Source organism: Ictalurus furcatus, chromosome 22 (assembly GCF_023375685.1).
Source record: "Ictalurus furcatus strain D&B chromosome 22, Billie_1.0, whole genome shotgun sequence".
Taxonomy (NCBI): domain Eukaryota; kingdom Metazoa; phylum Chordata; class Actinopteri; order Siluriformes; family Ictaluridae; genus Ictalurus; species Ictalurus furcatus.
Genome location: NC_071276.1, coordinates 3,032,239 through 3,052,800, shown reverse-complemented (window position 1 = coordinate 3,052,800; position 20,562 = coordinate 3,032,239). Strand labels below are relative to the sequence as shown.

The 20,562-nt window shown below is 41.3% G+C and overlaps 1 protein-coding gene across 1 annotated transcript; it reads left to right on the top strand.

Annotated features, from left to right (window-relative positions):
* Nucleotides 1-7,386: 7,386 nt before the first annotated feature.
* Nucleotides 7,387-20,217, top strand: sfrp1a (secreted frizzled-related protein 1a). Its single transcript, XM_053610397.1, has 3 exons — nucleotides 7,387-8,318; nucleotides 11,507-11,587; nucleotides 18,599-20,217. Exons 1-3 carry the CDS (start codon nucleotides 7,796-7,798, stop codon nucleotides 18,922-18,924), a joined length of 930 nt encoding a protein of 309 aa, XP_053466372.1. The 5' UTR covers nucleotides 7,387-7,795; the 3' UTR covers nucleotides 18,925-20,217.
* Nucleotides 20,218-20,562: the final 345 nt, after the last annotated feature.

Below are 20,562 nucleotides of genomic sequence, written 5' to 3'. Positions count from 1 at the left end.
CCAAAGTAAATTATTTGGGCCTTATGGGGGGGCTCCCTTATCACCTGTGGGGGTCTGCACCCCCCCCCCCCCCAATTCGAACACTGATTGTATCCAAAATCTCGGTTCGCAGTCCGGTTTGTAGCACTGGAGCAACAGATTCAGGAGCAGTAGGCTACATATCATATTCTGGCTCCTCTGCATGAGTGTTAAAACATAATGCTGGACTGCTAATACATTGAATTACCTTTGAAAGTAATTAGCACTAAATACAAACAAGTTTGTGGTTACGCTCAAATCCAGTAAACAGCTAACAGGGTCGGCGTGTTAATGAATGCAACATGGTTTATATCGCTTTGTTGGAGGATGTTGAGATTCGTGCCGTACTGAGAGAGAGTTTTCAGGGACATGACAAAATTTTAGGCGAACGCTTCAAATAGCTGATTAGCAAATACCAATTCCAAAACCCCATTAGTGATACATTTGTACCATTGAAGTTGGTCATAAAATTGAAGTCTCATAAACCTAAAAGAGCTTCAACACTGAGCTGAGGTGTAACAGTTGCCAAATGGATAAAGGGATGATGGAAACCATTTTGAATAAATGAAGATGTAGTGAGGGTGTGTTGCATTCTTTTCAAGGCTACGTCCAAGATCGCTGCAACACTAAATAATAAATCAAAATCGTACCTCCACCCATGTGGAGCGTTGGTGCGATACTATTTTCACATGCTACATTCTTGTTTGGCTTTGGATGTCCTGAAGAAATGTTATGTAACAAGTGTGAATACTCAGGAAGCAGTGCTTTCTGATACACAAATGTTTGTAAATGTGGTTCAAATTAGCAGCTACGTATAAAATAAAATAAAATAAAAAAAGGTTTATCAGACATTGGGGCAGGAAAAAAAAAAGGAACAAAACAACATGATCTTGTCTGTTTGAACTTACATATAACAAAGCCCCAGAATGAGAAGGAAGGATTGTAGAGGGAGGGGATGGACAGAATAATAACAAGGCCGCGATTGCCAACACGCCATGCGTTCCTCGTTAAACACCAAATGGAACCAATGAAACCACAAAGATGTTGCTTTGTGGGAAAGAGAGAGAGAATTGCACCAGGTTGGAAACATTCCCATTCGTTTGCATTCAGTGAAGACTGATGGTCAATGAGAGGTTAAATCACATGTCAGGCTATTGTCGGGTTAAATTATGTCACTTATGTCACCACAAGACTGACTCTACCCTGACTTGAGTAGAGAACATTGCAGTGTCTTGCCACGTGCAAACTGATGTACCAAGGACTTGCCAAGGAACAAAACTCTGAATGAAAAAGAGAGACCACAAAAGTCATGAAGCAGCCCTGAAGCCCTGAGAGCATACTTTTTTGGAAAATATTATGGTTTGATTTGTTCTTAGCTTGGCTACCTTTGGTGACACTGGAATGATAACTACAACAATACAAGAAAGACTATGCCACAGATGGTAGCTGTTGTGTCATAATCTCCAGTGTCCCCAGTTTGATCCGGATCTTGGGTTATATTCTGTGTTCTCCCTGCGTCTCCGTGTGATTCCTCCCACCTCCCAATAGGTAGATGGATTTGTGAAGCCAAATTACCTCTTGGTGCACATGGTGCCCATGGTGGACTGGCTTTCCCTCCAGGGTGCATTCCTACCTCATGCCCAGTGTTCCTGGATAGTTGCCAGATTCAGTGCAACCCTGACCAGGATTAAGCTCTTAATCAAGATTGGTGCTGAAGGTCAAGACTCATTGTTAAAGTCCTGAGAATGCCCAGGGACCGTTTATGCAAAATGATGTTCTGTCATTCTTAGCTAGTTGTCAGCAACGATAATGTACTTGGAATAATATTACTGTTACAGTTCTTAGCTAGTTGTTAGCTAGATGATTGTTGTATAAAAACAGAATCATTTTACAAACAGAGAAATTCAACCAGTTCTACCATTTTTTTTTTTTTCGAACGACCATCAACTTCAAAGACCTCAGTTTCTTCAAACCTTCAGCTCTGTGTAACCTAAAGCCACAGTGAAATCCGCTTAGGGTACATGTTTACACAGACTAACATTAAACAGCGCGTCCCAGAGGGGGAGGGGGGGGTCTGTTTAGCATCTCCGATAGTGTCCCAGCCTAATGCTTCTGCCCAAGCACGAGAGCCACCAAAGCACATGGTTCTGGGTCTGTTGAATTTCATGCCTCAGCTGGCCTAATTCCTTCAGCTCGATTTATTCAGCTCGCCCACGTCCTCGAGTGAAGACGAGGTGGAGGAGGAGGAGGAGGAGGAGGAGGAGGAGGAGCTGGTCAGTGGTCTCTGTCGGGGAAGTTTTGAAAAAATAGAATATTTTGAGGTCATAACAATTATTTGCAAGGCCATAAAACTAGCGACATATCCTGACATAAGACAAGAAAGAATGAATAAATTACAAAAACAGTGGTAACATCAGCAATTTGTGTCATTGGGGAAGAAACCATAGACCAGCAAAACAAACAAATGAATCTTTAAGGAATGTGGCAGATCACATATTATTCCTTGGGAAGCAAGGAAAATCAGTAGAACATGGTTTGCAGATGAAAACATGTTTCGCTGGTTGAAGTACGGCAATGGAAGTGTGTGTGTAAGTCAGTGTAATCATTCCCAGATGGATGTTGTATGCTAGGAGAATCCAACCCAACGAACATCTCGCTGTTTATTAAGATGTGGCTTGCTATATCAATCGAAGAAGAGTGAATATACAAAAAAAAAAAAAAGAAAAGATTTCAGAGTCATTACCTCATAAGTGAAGAGTGATCTCATAAGCAAGATCCGGGAAGCGTTAAAAAAGAACGCCAAAGTTCACATGTGGCCTTTGCATTCTTTCTTTGAGTCGTTAGCCAGACACGACGTGACTCACCCACGAGTTTTAATGCAGCGGCAGGGGTTTTGGTGCCTTTTTTTTTTTTTTTTTTAATCGTAAACATGGCCGCCGAGAAGGATAAAACCAGGCTACATGTGGATCGAATTAAATGCCGACCTCCTAACACCCAAGTGACATAACAGGACACTATCATAGTTATCTGAAGGAAGCCGGTGGACAGAAATGGTCATAGCCATTGGCGAGCCTTGCTCAAGGAAAGAGCCTCCGTCTCTGAGGGATTTTCTCTGCTTTCTTTGGCCCGGAGCTACGAAAGAAAAGCAACATCTTGTTTGTTTTGCCATTTCCCTTCTTTCTCTGTCTGGCCTGGGTTGCAGAGAAGAGCTCAGCTGAACTGGCAGAATCGCAGAGACATGCTGTGTTGGATACAGTCCACACACTCTCTCGTGTTCTTTCGCGAAACCTTTCAGGGTTGCAGTGAGACACCAAAAATTCGACGTTGGCCAACACGACTCTTAAGTGCCTTGCCCCATTAAATACATTGAGCTGAAATATTGCCTCCTGCTCAACTTAAACCACATCGCCCAAATCAGTGCGAGGAATGCGAGATCTCCTTACAAGAGCGTCCAAGCTCTGGGCTCGATGTTCACTTCAGGCATTTTTATGGAGTTGGGACTATTATAATTTACTCTTTGTTGTAGACCTGGTTTGAAGTTTCACTGGCAAGGCCACAACACCGATTAAAGCGCTTGTGTATTTATGAAAAATACCAGTTGCTATGATGAATCGGTCAAAGTTGGAGGCAGTCTAAGATTAATATGTTACATGGGTGCAGTTCTATCTGTCAAAATTATAGACTTGCACCAACTGGTACAACAAACTACTTCAATGCATTTACCCGAACAACCTGGAATGGACATTATAGATGGTTTTCTCTCTCTCTCTCTCTACCTCTCTCTCTCTCTCTCTCTCCCTCTCTCTCTCTCTTTCTCTGGCTCTGTGCTCTGTAAATGTTGCTAATTATCTACATTAGTCATGCGCATCCAGGCAAGTCACAGATTGCAGTAACACTGTGGCTTACTGTCTTGTGAAAATCCCAGGAGGTGTTAAAACATCTCTGTGTTTAATTAGCAGCCCTTAATCTTTCATTAAGCAACCTACATAAAGCAATGCATGCTTGCTGTATTCCTGCAAGACAAAAGTTCATCCAATCATGGTTTTATGTGATTTTTTTTTTTTTTACATAGTGGGGAAAAAAAAAAAAAATTAACCCTACATTTAACTTGCACAAAGCTCTCCAGGTAAAGTCGACGCCCCTTTCGCATTCCTGCATCTGCCTATCTCCATTCACCTTTAAATGAGGTCAAGTTCCTATGCTAAAGCGCTGTGTTTACTGTAACATCAGGCCATCTGTCTACCCAAATGCGAATGCAGCTGATAAAGATCTCCATTGTGTGTCAGGAAACAGCTTTGCATTAAGAACAACGGCCAACCAAGAGACCCGCCTTTGTTAGTTTAAAGGTTATGTTAAGAGACCTACTGTTGGGTCGGTCTTCCACTCACAAAGCCGTTCAATTAGCATTGATCAGCTGTTATGTTAGCTTAATCGAAGGCTTTCTCATTCACACCTCAGGCTAAGACCTGCAAAGGACTTCAATTACTGAGCCCAAGAGCCGTTTGACTCTGCAAACATCAACTGTTTGCCTCAGTGTTGTGACCAAAAGCTATACCTTTAGTAATGAGGCTTATATTAATGTCTGTTTATCCGTGGGGGTTCTCTGTGGGGTTCCCTACTTGTTTTGTATTAAGGAAAGCCTCAATTGAAATATGTAAGGATTAAAACACTTGGGGGGTGCGTGCTGTTGTTGGAAAATAATCAAGAACTGAGTAGTGTGATGAAGTGGAGTCACTGTTACAATCTCAAAGATGATTTCCAATAACAGCAGTGTTTTATTCCTCTTATACCACAGCATTTTGTCAATTTTATTCATTTATAGAGTATAATGTCATGGAACATCTGCAAGTTAGTTCCTGTTACCACTGTTTCTCTCTTGAAGTTTAAAAACAAAAACAAAAAACAGCTTGACATGTTACCAAAAACTGGAAAATGGATTTAATGTTAAATAAAAACACAATATGTAGGTATTTATTATTAGGTTTAGATTAATCGGAGTGTCCGCCACGGATTAGTGTTACTATAGAAACGATAACGTATTCGAATGAGCTCATTAATATAAACCTGTACAGTTTTCCGCTAGTGTTCCAACACCTTCTGATCCATCAGAATCCAGAATTCAACAACGCATTAATATCGGATTAATCTATCCGAAGTTATAAAAGCAAGTACATGGATTAATGCAATAAAGTGTGTTGAAAACAGATGTTTGGAATAAACGATGAGTGCGTGCTCCAGTCTCTCCATACCAGTGCTTTGTTAGTACTCCGTCGATTGACTTTTTTCGGAAATTCGCTTACCATTTGGATGGAAACGTAACGATTCGTGTGAACGGTCGGCTGAACGTATGGATTCGTCTGCTCGAGTGCACAGAAAGCCTGCAGTGTCTCCACACGCCAAAGGAGACCAAATGTCAAAATATTTAGACTCTATTGTCTGAGAATACATCGTGGCATCATAAGCCCCCTGTTTTATAAAGAGAAATGACAGCTTGAGCGAAAACATGCACATGTACAGCCAAACATGACACTCTGCATATTTGTTTTAGCTGTTTGTTTTCGTTTAAGTGAAGAGAATTAAAGCAAACGCTTTACAAACATGTATTACATTACAATAAACATTGTATTACCATATGGTTCCCTAACCTTACTGTGATTAATTAACATTTATCTGCTTATCCAGAAATTTCATGTATGAAAGTACAGAAACAATTTTTACAGAAACTTTAACACCTAACTGAATGAAGAAACCTTCCTCATTAATAATAATAATAATAATAATAATAATAATAATAATAATAATCTCAGGTCATGATCTCTAAAATTGTTAGCTCAATGGCCTTGTACAAATTTGTGTGTGTATATATATATATATATATGCATACAACAATTGACCTGCTTTCTAAACTTCAGACGTGTTTAATGTTTCTATGTTGTATTCAACCCCAGTGTTTCCCCAAGTAGAACCGCTACAGGAACCTCAGAACGCCTCAAGATCCCTTTTTATCACTAAAAGTGTAAAAATTCAAAGTCGTCTATATATAAACTAGAATGACCTGTATGTAATTCCACATCGAAGGAACGGACTTCATGCTCGAGTTAAAGGAGATCACAGTCGATCACATTTTCAACGGAGAAGCTTTTACGCTGTGATCGTATGCACTCTAAGGATGCTTTAAGGGATCTTTGTGTAGGCTATTTAAGGGTTCTTAGCTTCTGTTGGACCCTTTCTCTCTCTCTCACACACACACACACACACACACACTTATAGTGTGCATTTACAACCTTCCTGCAGTATATAAATTTGCATCAAAATATTTTGAAGAAAAAATAAATAAACTAATTAAAAATATGAATAAATATGAGTTTATAGTTTTAGCCTATGTTAGTTTATATTAAGTAAATAAATAAAAATAATTTTAAAAAACAGCCTTAAAAACTCAGACATTATAGTTTATTTAAGACTACTTTTTGGTGATTGTATGTGATTAGGGTCACTCTGACCCGAACAATTTCACTGTTGCCGGAAACTGAACATAACAGCAGGGGTAATTACGTCATTGGCGTCATAAATGAAAAGAACCACAAATGTTAAAAAGAAAAAGAAAAAAAAAAGGAAAGAAAAGAAGAAGAAGAAAAAAACCCCGCAATTTATTTATTTATTTATTCATTCATTTAAATCAAGGCAAGCTGTTCCTGGACGCGACTTCAAGCCGCACTGAAAAAAAAAGAAAAAAAAATACTAATAAAACTGAGAATAGTCTCTAATCAGATGTGCTTTTGGAAAGAGGCGAGTACAGATCTTATTTCATTCTGACAAAAACCAAAGAAACTGTGAACACACACACACACACACACACACACACACACACATTTTTATCATGGAGTATATTGATAACACAGAAAAGGAGAATATAACAACCACTCGATAGTAAAAACAACCATAACGACGTCGGCAGCATTAAAAACCGTAATAATAATAATAATAATAATAATAATAATAATAATAATAATAATATACAAAACTGACATATCCTGTTCTTTCTTCAGTCAACAGAATAATCTAGTCTTTTTTTTCCCATTTCCACCTCTCAAACAGCGCGCAAAATCCGGCACAGACTGTTCCCAAACGCACAGAACCTTACCATAAACATGATTCAACAGCTTATTGTTATTATTATTGCCTATAATACTGGTTGCGGTGTTTCAGCGCGCGCGCTGCTGCGGGACTCAGAAAGACTCCGGTTTACTGAGTGCAAATGGGAAGAGGGATGGGGGAGGGGGACAGCGGGACGGGGTGGGGTGGGGTGGCCTTTTTTTTTTTTTTTTTTTTTTTGGAGGTGGGGGTTCGTGCGTTTCATTGGTTCCCCGCGCACCAAAAAGCGCTGAATGGTTCCTATTGGCCGGCGCTGCGCTCGCGCTCCCCCGCTGTCTCGCACTTCCAGTCATTTTTCAAGCGCAGGGGTCCCTGGCAGGCGGCCTTGTGAGTCAGCAGGAGGAAAGCGCACACACTCACTCTCTTTCTCTCTCGCTCTCTCAGCTGAATGCTGTCAAGCTTTCAGAGGCAGCCTTCTGCTCATTTAAACCACTCATATTCATTTCTACTGGGGAACATTTCCTGAACCGTTTTGGCTGTACTGACTTTGAGTTTAGTTTTGAAGGGACCTGAAACAGGACCTTTACTTGTTTTGTTTTGTTTAGTTTTTTTGTTTGTTTGTTTGTTTGCAGGAGGACTCTGTATCTGCATCAGTGCCTTTGTTTTGACACTGACTAACGTGATGAAGCCGGCGGCATCCCTGCACCTCTGGAAGGCCACCACTGTGTTGGCACTGATGGTGAACCTGGTGCCCCTGAGCCCGGCAACGGAGTACGAGTACCCAGGCTGGAAGCCTGATTCGTTCGGTGGCGGGCGAGCCTATGACAAGCCTCCGCAGTGCGTGGCCATCCCAGATGACCTGCGCCTGTGCCACGGTGTCGGCTACAACCAGATGCTGTTGCCCAACTTGCTTGAGCACGAGACCATGGCCGAGGTGAGGCAGCAAGCGGGCAGCTGGGTGCCTCTGGTGCACAAGGCCTGCCATCCAGGCACACGCATCTTCCTGTGCTCGCTGTTTGCACCTGTCTGCATGGATCAGCCCATCTACCCATGCCGCTGGCTGTGCGAGAGCGTGCGCCAGGGCTGCGAACCCATCATGGAGGCGTACGGGTTCCCATGGCCCGAAATGCTCGCCTGCGACAAGTTCCCTCAGAATGACGTGTGCATCAGCACGCCCAACAACACCGAAACGTCCACGGAGAGCGGTGAGTTTTAAAGCATCAAAAAATGACAGTACTGATCTAAAAATGGTATTCACGGGTACCAACAGTGGGCACCAACTCGCTCATGCTGGAGCTCGATGTTGATCTAAAATTCACTTCCAACCCAAAACCCAGACCTGCTCCAGATAATGAGTCTGCCTTTTGGATTTTGTAGGAAGGTAGACATCCAAGAACACATCTAGAAAACAGGTTGCCAACCCTGGTCTTGCAGAATCCCCTTGTCCTGCTCTTAGATACCCAATTCAACTTCGACACAAGGACGGACTGATAATTAGCTGATTAGTCGAATCAAAATGTGCAGGACAAGGGGTCCTCCAGGACCAGGGTTGGGACCCTGTGGTTTTGAAAGGCCTTACTAGGTTTTTGCAGCCTCATGCAGCAATCTGAATTGCTAATGTCAGTTCACCAGAATTTAAAAAAAATGACTTTCAGTGTAATTTCCAATATGTGTCGTGAGTCATGTAGTATGCATGTTGGCCGTATTCAGCCCACTGCCGCGGCGTGTACATGAGCCTGCTGTTGTAGAGTGTGTATTCCTGCATTTAGCGTCACTTTCCCCACGCTCGACCATGTCACACCTTTTGCCGTGTGTCAGAAATGACGCTTGGGTCCTTCTTAAAAGGCAGCGTGATGTTGTTTCAGGAACCGGCATCTGTTTGGGGCCACCGTTTACCCACCTTTTGTTACTCTGTTATTTCTGCCAGCGCATGCTTTTCACCGTTTATTAAACGATGGCCGTGTCAGACAAGCGAGCACGCTTGCTCGGAAAGGCATGAAAAGATTCATATTTGGGTGCTTGTTTGCACCTGGTAACAATTGTCAGCAGGGTGTAAGCCGAGCTGGGATTTAGTCCAAAGAAAAAGCATTGTGCGCATTCTTTTCCCTACCTTTCGCAACTGCTGCGCGTTGTTAAACTAATGACTTTGTTATAAATAGTTTCCCATTGTTTGTTTGAAGAGTACTTATTATTATTTTTTTTTTTCAAGATGCATTTTTAGGAGCAGCCACATCGATCATGGAGATTCAGGGCTACGCTTAGTTAAGCCTTGCACGACCCCCATTAGCATCACTTTTCATAAGATAATGCAACAGGACAGGGCTCTCAGTGCAGCACAAGGGAAGAAGAGGTGGGGCTGAGGTGGCTGCTTTTCATTCGAATTACACAGTACCTAAGCAAGACATTTTTTTACATTTCCGTGATCGTTAAACACCTAAAAACATCGACAAAATATAAACGTTACGAAAATAAGCGTCTGGAAGGAAAGTTTGTCCCAGAATCCCGTGGTGTTTGTGCGCTTTTAGTCGTTGGAAGTAGGCAGGGGTTCTACGGAAAGTCTAAATTGATGGAACAAGGGAGAACGAGGGAAAGTACACCCAGTTGATGTAACTGTCTCGTAAATTGTGTGGGTATTTCCAAGCATTCGTCGAGAAGGAGGAGGAATTTGAGACAAAAAAAAAAAAAAAAAAACCCAAAAAACAACAACGAAGCAAGCTGAAACAAATTCGACCACATGCACAGAAAAAAGGAACCGTGTGATATACGTCGACTCAGTCATGTGCAAGGCAGGGAAACTCTGTGGTACTTTAGAACATGAATTTTGTCAAGGATTAAGTGAGGCGTTGATTAAAGTTGCTCTCCTGGAGGTTTCAAATCACACTGAACATTAGTGCGTAGTGCGCTAGTGTGCTAATTCTGGTTAAAAACATGCTCTTAGAACATATTTTTCTAAAAGATCGCAGTGCAGTATGGCGTTTAATGCTGTCCTCTTGATGTTTAATGCATTGTGAGGTCAAAATATTGAAAATATCTTCTCTTTTTTTGTTTTCCACACCACTCCCCCTTCATTGATGGATAAATAACTTCTAGCAGGATGGCGTTTGTGCTCTGCTACAGCAGAAGAAATATGAATAAAAGTTGCAATAGGCGTCTATTTTCGCTCAGTGGAATGGGGTTTCAATGCGTTACACCGAACTTTAAATAAATGAAAAGCTTTCAAATAGACATTTATGGAAGCCTTGCATGCTTTGGGGCTCCAGGAATAATCTGAGATCTACAGCCTGGTGTGCGTAGTTCATGGAACTGGAAAATAAACTTAGCATACTTAGCACTTGATGTGGGGAAGGGAAAAAAAAAAATGAAAGAAAACACGCGCTCTTGGCACGAGAAGGAATAGATACAGAATTGTTCAGCATGCTCAGATTGGATAGCTATTGAAAATATAGTCAAGCTTCCAATGGGAATGGATTCGTTTGGGATGGGGGTCCCAGTAATGTGGATTTTGTTCTCTCCCCGTTATTAGTGCTAATTTGTGTGAAAGACAACTTGGAAAATGTTTTTTTTTTATTTATTTCCCCCCCCCCCCCCCCATTTCACAGCCTGACCTGCTGTGAAAATTTTTCACAAGGATTTTCCAGAAGAGCTGCTACTGATAAGAGAAGGGACCACACAAACAGGACAACAAAGATAACCAAAGCTAATCAAAGAATGATTGAAATCTTAACAGAGTCCACAGAGATAAGGAGCTGTAATCTCAGTCTTCTACTTCTTCTTATTATTACTATTATTATTACACTTTCCGTGACCTCAGGGGGCCTCTTACGCTTAGTGTTTCTAATAATTACAGATGGCCCGGGGTCTTCAGGGTCTTGTCTCAAACCTCTGCTCCTTTCACAGTAAACCAAAGAACAGCTGTTGACATACATGTGTAAATGATGTGGTTTTGGGTTTGTCTACTGCTCATTAGCATGACAGAGAGATTTTGAGAGAATTGTGGAGGAAAGCAGGATTAAGCGGGATTTTGATCCTAAAAATTCATCCTCTTGTTTTAGAATTGAAATACGTAGTTCGAAACGTGGGGGAGGAAAGAGCTGGTATCAGATGAAGCTGCATTAAGACTGAATTCCTGCGTTGTGATTTGACAAGTGGATTACAAGCCAAATGGCAGTCTGAATTTCCTTAACATTTCCCTTCAATCACAAGACTGTAAAGTGTGTCCCCGCCGTTTACGCTCATACGCCGACTTTTCCGGACACTCACGAGGATGTCAATGAGAGGTTTAAGGAAACGAAGAGGAAAGACATTTGGTTTCTATTACCATGGCCCATGATACTGATTAGGTATCTCTGTGCAGCATATTGGCCCTGACATTGTGCCTCGCTTTCTGTCTTAGGTTACTCGCCGGTCTGCCCACCATGCGACAACGAAATGAAAACCGATGCTATTCTGGAGCACATGTGCGCCAGCGAGTTTGGTAAGTGCTTCAAAACACCCCTCTCTCTCTCTCTCTCACACACACACACACACACACACATACACACACACACAAGCCCATTTTGCGGTGAAAACTGAGATGCCACTTTCAAGACAGCCAAAAAACGTTACATTCCTGCTGGACACCGAGCCAAAAACATTTCCAAGTGCAGCGCATTCCCAAATCCTGTTATTAGTTGTAAGTAGCGGTAAGTGGATGTACATCAATCCAGAAAGCACACGAACCATTCACTGCATCACCGTATGCTTATTGTTAATATATAGAAAGTTGATTGTAGAACTGTTTTTTTTTTTCTTTTCTATTTCACAATATCCATAACTGTGTAATTTGCATGAATTACTCCATAATGACATCGGAGGGGCGACCAATGTTCTGACCAGTTCATGTCTAGTCGTTGAGTTACTGAGTAAACGTTCCTCCCTTCTTTTCCTTGACTGCACAACAAAGACTTTCTAAAGTGTTCTTTTCATCACCCTCGTTTTACTAGCCGATGTTCAGTGGAAAGAAAACGATACGTACACTCGGCTTGACTTAGAAACGTTTGCATAAGTACTGTAATAGGCTAAAAGGGTGCCTTTTCACACCATTTCCTATCAACAGTGCAGGATCTTAATTGCAATCTTTATTCAATTTCACCACTTTTTCAGTACATGTATATTTCAAAAGTCCTTGCGTTGGACTTGTTTTGACACGATTTCTCTGACTGTGGTAAGCACGCTCATGTTTTACAAAAGAACAATACTGCTGTCTTCGGTGCTTACAATAACAGCTGCGGGCTCCTTTTAACCCCTGTAAATCCATGTCACGGTGTGGTTGACCCTTTTAGAGACCACTACTCTGTGACTAATGAATTGAGGTAATTCACACAGGTCTAAAAACCTTTTATTTGGCCACTACTCAGAGCTGTAAATCGGGATGTTTGTTTTCCTGTCTGGTCCAGTGGATGTGACAACAGCACCAGAGCTGACCTTTGTGCAGGGGTCAAAGGAGATTGAGGTTGATATCTTTCCAGCAAGTAGATGTAGTGCAGCATATTTCAGTTGTACAGTTGCTTACGAATGGTGCAGATGAATTATACATCAAACTCTATATTTAGTATGAGATTTAGCTTGAGCAATTTTTTTTTTGGTAATCCTCACTATTCCAAACATTGTTTTTCACTTTAGTTTTCTCACTTTGTTTTTTACACTCTTACTCGTTTTTGCTGCCAAGGTTTTGCAAACATGTGTGAAGGCTTAGACATCCAGACCTTCTGCATTAGCATTCACTCCAGCCCTCCAAGTTTCTAAGGAAAGCAAAAAATAAATAAATTGGTAGACTCAAAAGAATAGATCACTTCCACACTTGGGCCACTATTTCATTCTGGTCTTCCAGGTCACATTTGACGGAAAATGTTTGGACTTTTGCTCAAAATCTGAGTTAATCCACACATTCTGAGGGATAGCCACTGACCATAGCTGTTAAAACAGCCCATTACTCCTGCCATTAGGACCGTTCCCAGCAGGAGTTACCTCAACAAAAGGAGAGTGCTGCACCAAGCACTTCCTGCTCTCCTCCCAAGAGGAAAACAAATGCTGGTTTTGGTTTGTCTCTTAGAAAACCATAAAGCCTCATTCAGACAGAGATTCGAAGGGGCTAAGCCATCTTTGGTGAGCTGCCATCTTTCCTCTGGACAGCTTTGTGTAAACCAAGCCCACTGGCAACCCCCTCTGTGACCCCCTGGGTTGAGCTCTAAAGCCAGTTATTGTCAGGGAGAGAAAGCGAGAGTGGTTTGTCGATTCATGATGAATTGTCATCACTGAGCAGTTACCTGGTTTGCATTAAAATGTTTTTGTTAAAAATGCCCTGCACCAACCCACTGGACCTGGCTTTACATTGGTGAGAACAGTTTTGTCTAGTATGGGTTTGGCGATGGATTCACAAATGGCACTTTTCCACCGCACGGTACGGCTTGACTCGACTCTGCTCACTTTTTGGGGGCTTTCCACTGTGGATAGTACCTGGTACCTGGTACTGTTTTTATTACCACCTCGGTCGAGGTTCCAAGCAAGCTGAGCCGATACTAAATGTGAGCCACGCATTGAGGGAGTAAGGATTCTCCCTAACGAGTGTTTCTGTATTGTGCCTGAATAAATGTGCGTCATTTGATACATACTTTGTATATGGTAATATTCTATAAATTGAAAAATAAGTCTCATTTATCTCATTACAGATCGAATTACAACAAAGGTTTCTGTCTTAGATTTTTAAATCTCGCTTGTTACCGATTTCCAAATAGGCGTTTATCGAAGTCACTCCTGTCGCTGCTGAACCTAACTTAGTCATATAGAGCACTACATAGCTTATAGAACACCGTTATTTTACATCCTTAATAGGGTCCATGTTCAGTGAACACAAAAGACATTTGGAATACGGCCGACCGTGCAGAGCTTCGATAATACAACGTTATTCCTGCATGAAGGCGAATGGAAGATGGCACCCATGTTGAGGCAGCACTAAACTGCCGTGGAAAAGCAAGTTCAAAAAAGTCAAGCGAGCTCAGTCGAGTTGAGTCGAGCCGTACCGTGCAGTGGAAAAGTGGCTTAAGTTCATGCATCCACATGTTGATTACTGGATGCAAAGACTGTGATTCTTCACAAATGCCACTTTTGTTGGTCATTGTGCAGTTGCGATTTCACAAATGTATTAGTAAGAACCTCAGCTAACCCTGTGGTTAAGCAAAGACATTACCCTATACAAAGTTTCAAGCAAGAGCTGACTTGAGTCGCGTTTCCACCACAGGAACTTTCCTCAGGAACTAGGGACTTTCGGAGGTGCTCGGTGTGTTTCCACCACAGGGACCAGGGTCTAAATTAAGTTCCGGGTAACATATTTCCCCCTCAGAAAGTCTCTACTTGGGAGGTGGTACTTTTTCAAAGTTCAGGACCTTTAGGGGGTGGGACTTGGGTGCTGAACATGCTGATTGGTTGAATGCACACAGTATTTTTTTCAAACCACCATTTTTAGAACTCTGTTCCGGTGCATACCGTAACAGTTGTTTATTGCGATTCGAATCAACACAATGGAGTTTCTTAAAAAATTCGACCGATGGACCGACGACGAGGTTCAGGCCTTATTAAGTATTTATGCTGATGACGAAATACAGCAGGAACCGGAAACGGCGACTTAAAAATATCAAGTCGGTTAAGCGAGCTGGGCGTTGTTCACACAGGAAAACAGTGCAGAGAGAAGCCCGTGTTCCAATCAGAGCCTGCTACGTCTTTTTATGAGCTGAACAAACATTTTACCTTATTACATCATTAAAATCAGCTTACTTGCTTACTGTGTCAGTTATCAGTTTGATTGTAGCATACTTCATAGCATAATTTGCCTACTCTTCACCTTACTTTAGACCGCGATGGAAACACAGACAACAAAGGTCTGGAGGAACCAAATGGTCCCCTGAAAAAAAGTTAATGGGACTAATTGTTCCAGGTAATTTCGGTGGAAACGCGGCTTAGCAGACATTTCAAATACCATGGGAGATAACAAAAACCCAACAGTCCTTCTTAGAGCGTTTGTTCTTGACAAACTGTCCAGACTCACTTACAGACACTTTGCTAATAAACAGCAATGGTTTTATGGGGAATGCAGTTCATGTCCAGGCCTGGGTTTTATGATCCCTCTTCCTAACCAAACCTCATGGCCTTCCACTGCACACATCTCTTCTCACACTTCTGTTGGCTGTTCCTTCTGCGGTCAATGGCGCATGTTCAGTTTTAGTGAAAATTGTTCGCCTTGGCCATCCATACGCTTTGGATTCCGCACACATTTACGCATCTGAGGCTGCAAAGGAAGCTGTGTTTGGGACTGTTTTCATCCCCGACATCCCCTGCTGGGTTTATGACACTATCTGAACCGTCTGCAAGTCTGCCTCTTGTCCCACGACAGTATACAATGCCAAGTCAGGGAACAGAGACGGAGTTTAAAAGCTAAATCTCTGGAAGCATTTATGGGTACAATATAGGGTTGTCCTGCTCTTGAAGACCCACCAGAATTCAGTCCCAGATTCCACTTCTGAAAGTCTTCCAGACCCTCCTTGCAGAGTTCGTTTCTTAATCTCACAGGTCCTCATTCATCCACAATCTCCCAAACCATCCAAACAACCACAATCTCCCAAACCATCCAAATATTAGTCAGGTGGGCTAGATATTCCAGATGACTTTGGAAAGATGCAGGACTTAAATCATTCTTCATTCAAAACATTCTTCCCTTTCTGTGCTACTTATCAGCGTTTGGGTTCTGCTTTCTTGTTTACTTTTGTAAACGATGTGCTACGAATCGAGTGGTCACCAGCTGCTGAAGTGAAAGTTGACGAAATAAATATTTAAAAGAACTATCGAGGATAGTGTACTTATTTGGGGTGACGGGCAATGTTTGGACAGAGATCAGACTTCTACATCACTTTTTAATAATCTTTAGTGCCAAATCTAGGCATAAATGTTTATAAGGCTTATCAGGAAAATGAATGTGACTGATTAAGAAAAATGATGTATATTCAGTTACATAATTTGGTCAAACTGGAGGACAAATCATAAATTCATTAGGGATCCCAGTCGGAAAGTCTAAACTCCCATTTGCTTCCCAGGGATTCTGTGTGAAATACTTCATTGCACTTGTTGAGCACGGACTCTGTTAACTCTGCTGTATTAGAACCACTGGAAAGGAACTATTTGGTATTATGGGTATTAGCACAGTGAGGGCAGTATTTCAATTGTGGCTTTGCAGCTGTGACTATGCGGATTACAGTTACAAATGCCACAGGGTGCGTAGAGAGTTCAACCAAGGGTTCAGGCAGAATTTAAAGCCCAGAAAGGTGAACTTTCCTGACTTGAGAACTCTGAAGCCTGACCAATGCGTTTATTCCATTAAACATTAAGCCCTCTCAAAAAGCCTGTTTATGGAGCTGAGACTGCAGATCAAGCCCTTAATCCTTTCCATGTGCAAAGTTAATTCCTGAACACTGGACCGTGCTTCTCGGCGGTGTTAATTTGGTATGCGCTGAAGCACTTGTAGTACCATTTGATTCATTGAAATAGTCAACTATAACCTCTGAATGCGATGCACCACGTTCGCCACTCACTATTTTCAGTTCCAAATACATAATGAAGTTCAATGAAAATCTCGAATGAAATGTTTTCCTGGGAGTCACGGTGATACACCTCACAGCTCCAGGGTCCCTGGTTCTTTATCCAGCTTGGGTTACTACCTGTGTGGACTTTCACACGTTGTCCGCATTTTCACATGGGGTGGGTTGCCACCGGGATCTCCAGTTTCCTCCGAAAAACATGCCAGTGGCTGGACTGATGACTCTGAATTGCCTCTATGAAAGTGTGTACATGGTACTCGGTGATAAACTGGCATCCCAGCCGGGTTGTAATTCCCACATCCGGCCCAGTGTTCCCGGCATCCACCGTGACCCTGACCGGGATAAAGCACTTACTGAAGATGAATGAAAAATTTTCACAACTTTTTTTTTTTTTTTTCATTTTATAATGTTTTTTTTTTTTTTTTTAAGAATTAATTCCAAATACAACTTTCTTTGGAAACAGCTGAGTGTTTCATTAGTGTACTTTCAGCACCACACAGGAAGGATTTAGTTTTACTGTGGTCTGCTTGGTGACAGCTGATGGAGACTAATCAGCTTGTTAAAGGCTAATTAGCAGTAAATCATAATTCATATGTTTTTCCATAGAAAGCTTTTTTAATGGGTTTTTGAGTGCAGGCTGACTAATTGGGATGAATTCCTCCAGAGGTTCACAGGAGTGTCAGACATAATTCCAAAGACGTATTTCATGTTATGTTTTGGTATTACACTGGAGCAAAAGTAAACTTACCTGAAATGTACTTACAGCAATGAGCAAGACCACCCCCAGAGATGACTTATGAGCAGCAAAAGGTTAAGCAAATGAAAAGATTAGGAGATTAATGCAAGGAGGTGGCTTTCCAAGAAGCAGAGTTTTTTTTCCCAGAATTTCAGCGTTCCATCTTCATATGAGGATCTTACTACATCTAGTTCATGTGAGTTGTCCGTTGTAGTTTAGAAAGGCAGAGTACAGTCATTAAAACTTGTTTTTGCATTCAAGTGTGGGACTTGAAGTTGAAGAATATCAAGTATATGATTAGCAATGTTAATCTAGGCATATTGGACATCTTTATTCCGTGACCAAGCGTAATATAAAAGAAAAACCGTTACTCCTCCTGTTCAGTGAGAAACACTTTAACTGCAGAAGTACTGAGTCTTATCTACTTCAAATACATGTATCATACATGGAACAAGACTTACATCAAGTTACAGATCAAGTTACATCTGGAGGAGGACAAGGCAGAAAGGGCAGCAATTTGTGACATTCCTGCCCCCCCTGGGAAAACCGAGGGCAGTAGGGGCAGATTGATTAACATGGCTGAGGCTTTATCCTGATGAAGACTCTTAAACTTGACAGAGCCTGAGACAGTGATACCTGGGTCATTATGAAGAGCTCTGGGACTCTTGATATTGATTACAACCTCCCTTGTTGACCCCCTCCCCATCCCTTCCTCCAGGTTGTCCTCTCCTTTTGTGGTCTGGCGCTGACTAGAGCACCGTGTGACCCAAACCACCCCACCCCCCTGCAACCCAACTCCTGTTTGCTGTTTAGCATTTCTAAGCCTGACATACATCCCAAGGGGGATGTTTTGCTGGACCCTAAGTACTTTAAGCATATACGGCAAACTATTGGCCTACCTAGCAGTACAGGTCTTCCAATGTTGTCTTTTAGGCATGGAGGGAGGGTTCTCTGAAAAATGGATCATTGAACCCTTCCAAGAGCTAAAAGATTTTTTTTTTTTTTTAATGCCTAGGAGTTCAGCAAAGTTTGCTCGAGGCTCTTGCCTGTCCGTCACGCTCTCTTTCCCAAGCATATACGATTTCGTAAAACTGACTCAGCTTCATCTTTGTGTTCTTTCCTCCAGCCATCAAGACCAAAATCAAGGAGGTGAAACGGGACAACGCGGACCGCAAGGTGATCTTGCAGAAGAAGAAGAAGGCTGTGAAATTGGGATCCCTAAAAAAGAAAGACCTGAAGACCCTCACATTGTATCTGAAGAACGGCGCTGACTGTCCCTGCTCGCAGCTGGACAACCTGAGCAGCGCGTACCTCATTATGGGCCGCAAGACAGACAGGCAGTACCTCATCACCAGCATCCACAAGTGGGACAAATCCAACAAGGAGTTCAAAAAGACCTTGAAGAAACTGCAAAGCCACAAGTGCCCTACTTACGAAAAAGTCTTCAAATAATCCAGCAGCGAAAACAACATTTCCATCCTACTTTTGAATGAACTTGCACATATGAGCAACCCAAAAATGCTCCTTTTGTTTATATACAGCCTATATATATATATTTCTATGTATGTTTCAGACCAACACTTGTAGTTTTTTTTTTTGTGTGTGTGTGTGTGTGTGCGTGTGTGCTGTTTAAGATAGAGGACTCTAATTGGAGTGATTTTACGAATGGTACACTATCCAGCAAAGTATGAATCATTACTAATGTATATAGCCATATCAGTCCAGAAAGTGTTGGGAAATTACCAGAATTCCTCTCGAATGTATCATTATTTCTTTTTTTTTTTTTTCTCCCCTCTCTGTAAACATCTAGCTTATTAGGACTACCCTTCTTCTTTGGATCATTTGGAAAGGTACTTATATTTTAAACTGTGAACCCTGCACAAAAGATTTTGAGCCTTGAATGTTATCAAGTATGTTGAACGTTATGTCTCACATTTTGGGCAGAATTTGTTTGCTTTTATTGTTTTCTTTATTATTATTATTTTTTTTTTTTTATTGTACACACATTATCATACACTTTGTGACGTAATCCACTCTAGATACCATAACCTATATTCAGTAATCAATCCAAAGATAATCAAGCTGCTTTTGTATTCATTATGCTGTGATTGGTAGGTAATAGATGTCCTGGTTCACACGTTCATGTAGAAGACACCACACACATTTTAATACTTAACCAATGACAGAAAGCAAGCTTTGTAAACAACAGCTATACATTATTATCTAAATGAATTTTAGATCCACAAGATTGAGATCTTGTTTGAGTCTTTTTGCTATTATTGTGGGGATAAGTTTTGTGTATTTTTGACATTCATACAATTCCTACACCATATTACAAAATGCTTCTTTCATAGTGGTTAAAAATGCACAATATACATATCAAATGACTTCTTTTTTTTTTTTTTTATTCAGTGTAGCACTATTAGTTCGATTTCAGTTCAAAGTGTCTTTTGTAAAATGTTGCCAATCATTTTGTACATAAAATTCTAACACGAATATAGAATAAAACTGTGACACAAACACGGCCTGATCCGCTTCGCACCTTATTACTTGCTAACGAGTAAACGTTTTTTTTTAATGGTGTTTTCGATGGTATGTGTATTTTATGGCACTTGCAGAGAACACTCTGGGAAGATTAGCTTGCTACCAAACTAACGCTGTAGGACTTAGTATAATGTCTGTTATATATAATACTGTATGTCAGAAATGGTCTATACCCTGTTTTACACACATAAGCAAGATATAAGTCAGCACTGACATTTTAAACTGTGTCTCAACGAATAACATTAGCTAGGTAGCTAGCAGTTAGATAGCCAACATTAGCTACAAGCAATCAGCTAATGCTGAATTAGCGTGTTAGATAATAGCTAACATTATTAACTAGCAATCAGCTAGAGCTGGCAATACTCCTAGAAAAGTTTGCTTTTTGACTTTGAGAAGATCTTGAGAGTGTTTTGTTGTCCTTGATGAGATTAGTGCTGCAGGTACCACCATGTGATTTTTCTAAAAGTTTGAACGTTTTGGTTGGTGGTTTTAAATGTAATTACTGGATAAAAAAAAATATTGTGTTGTTCTTCAATACAATCACAG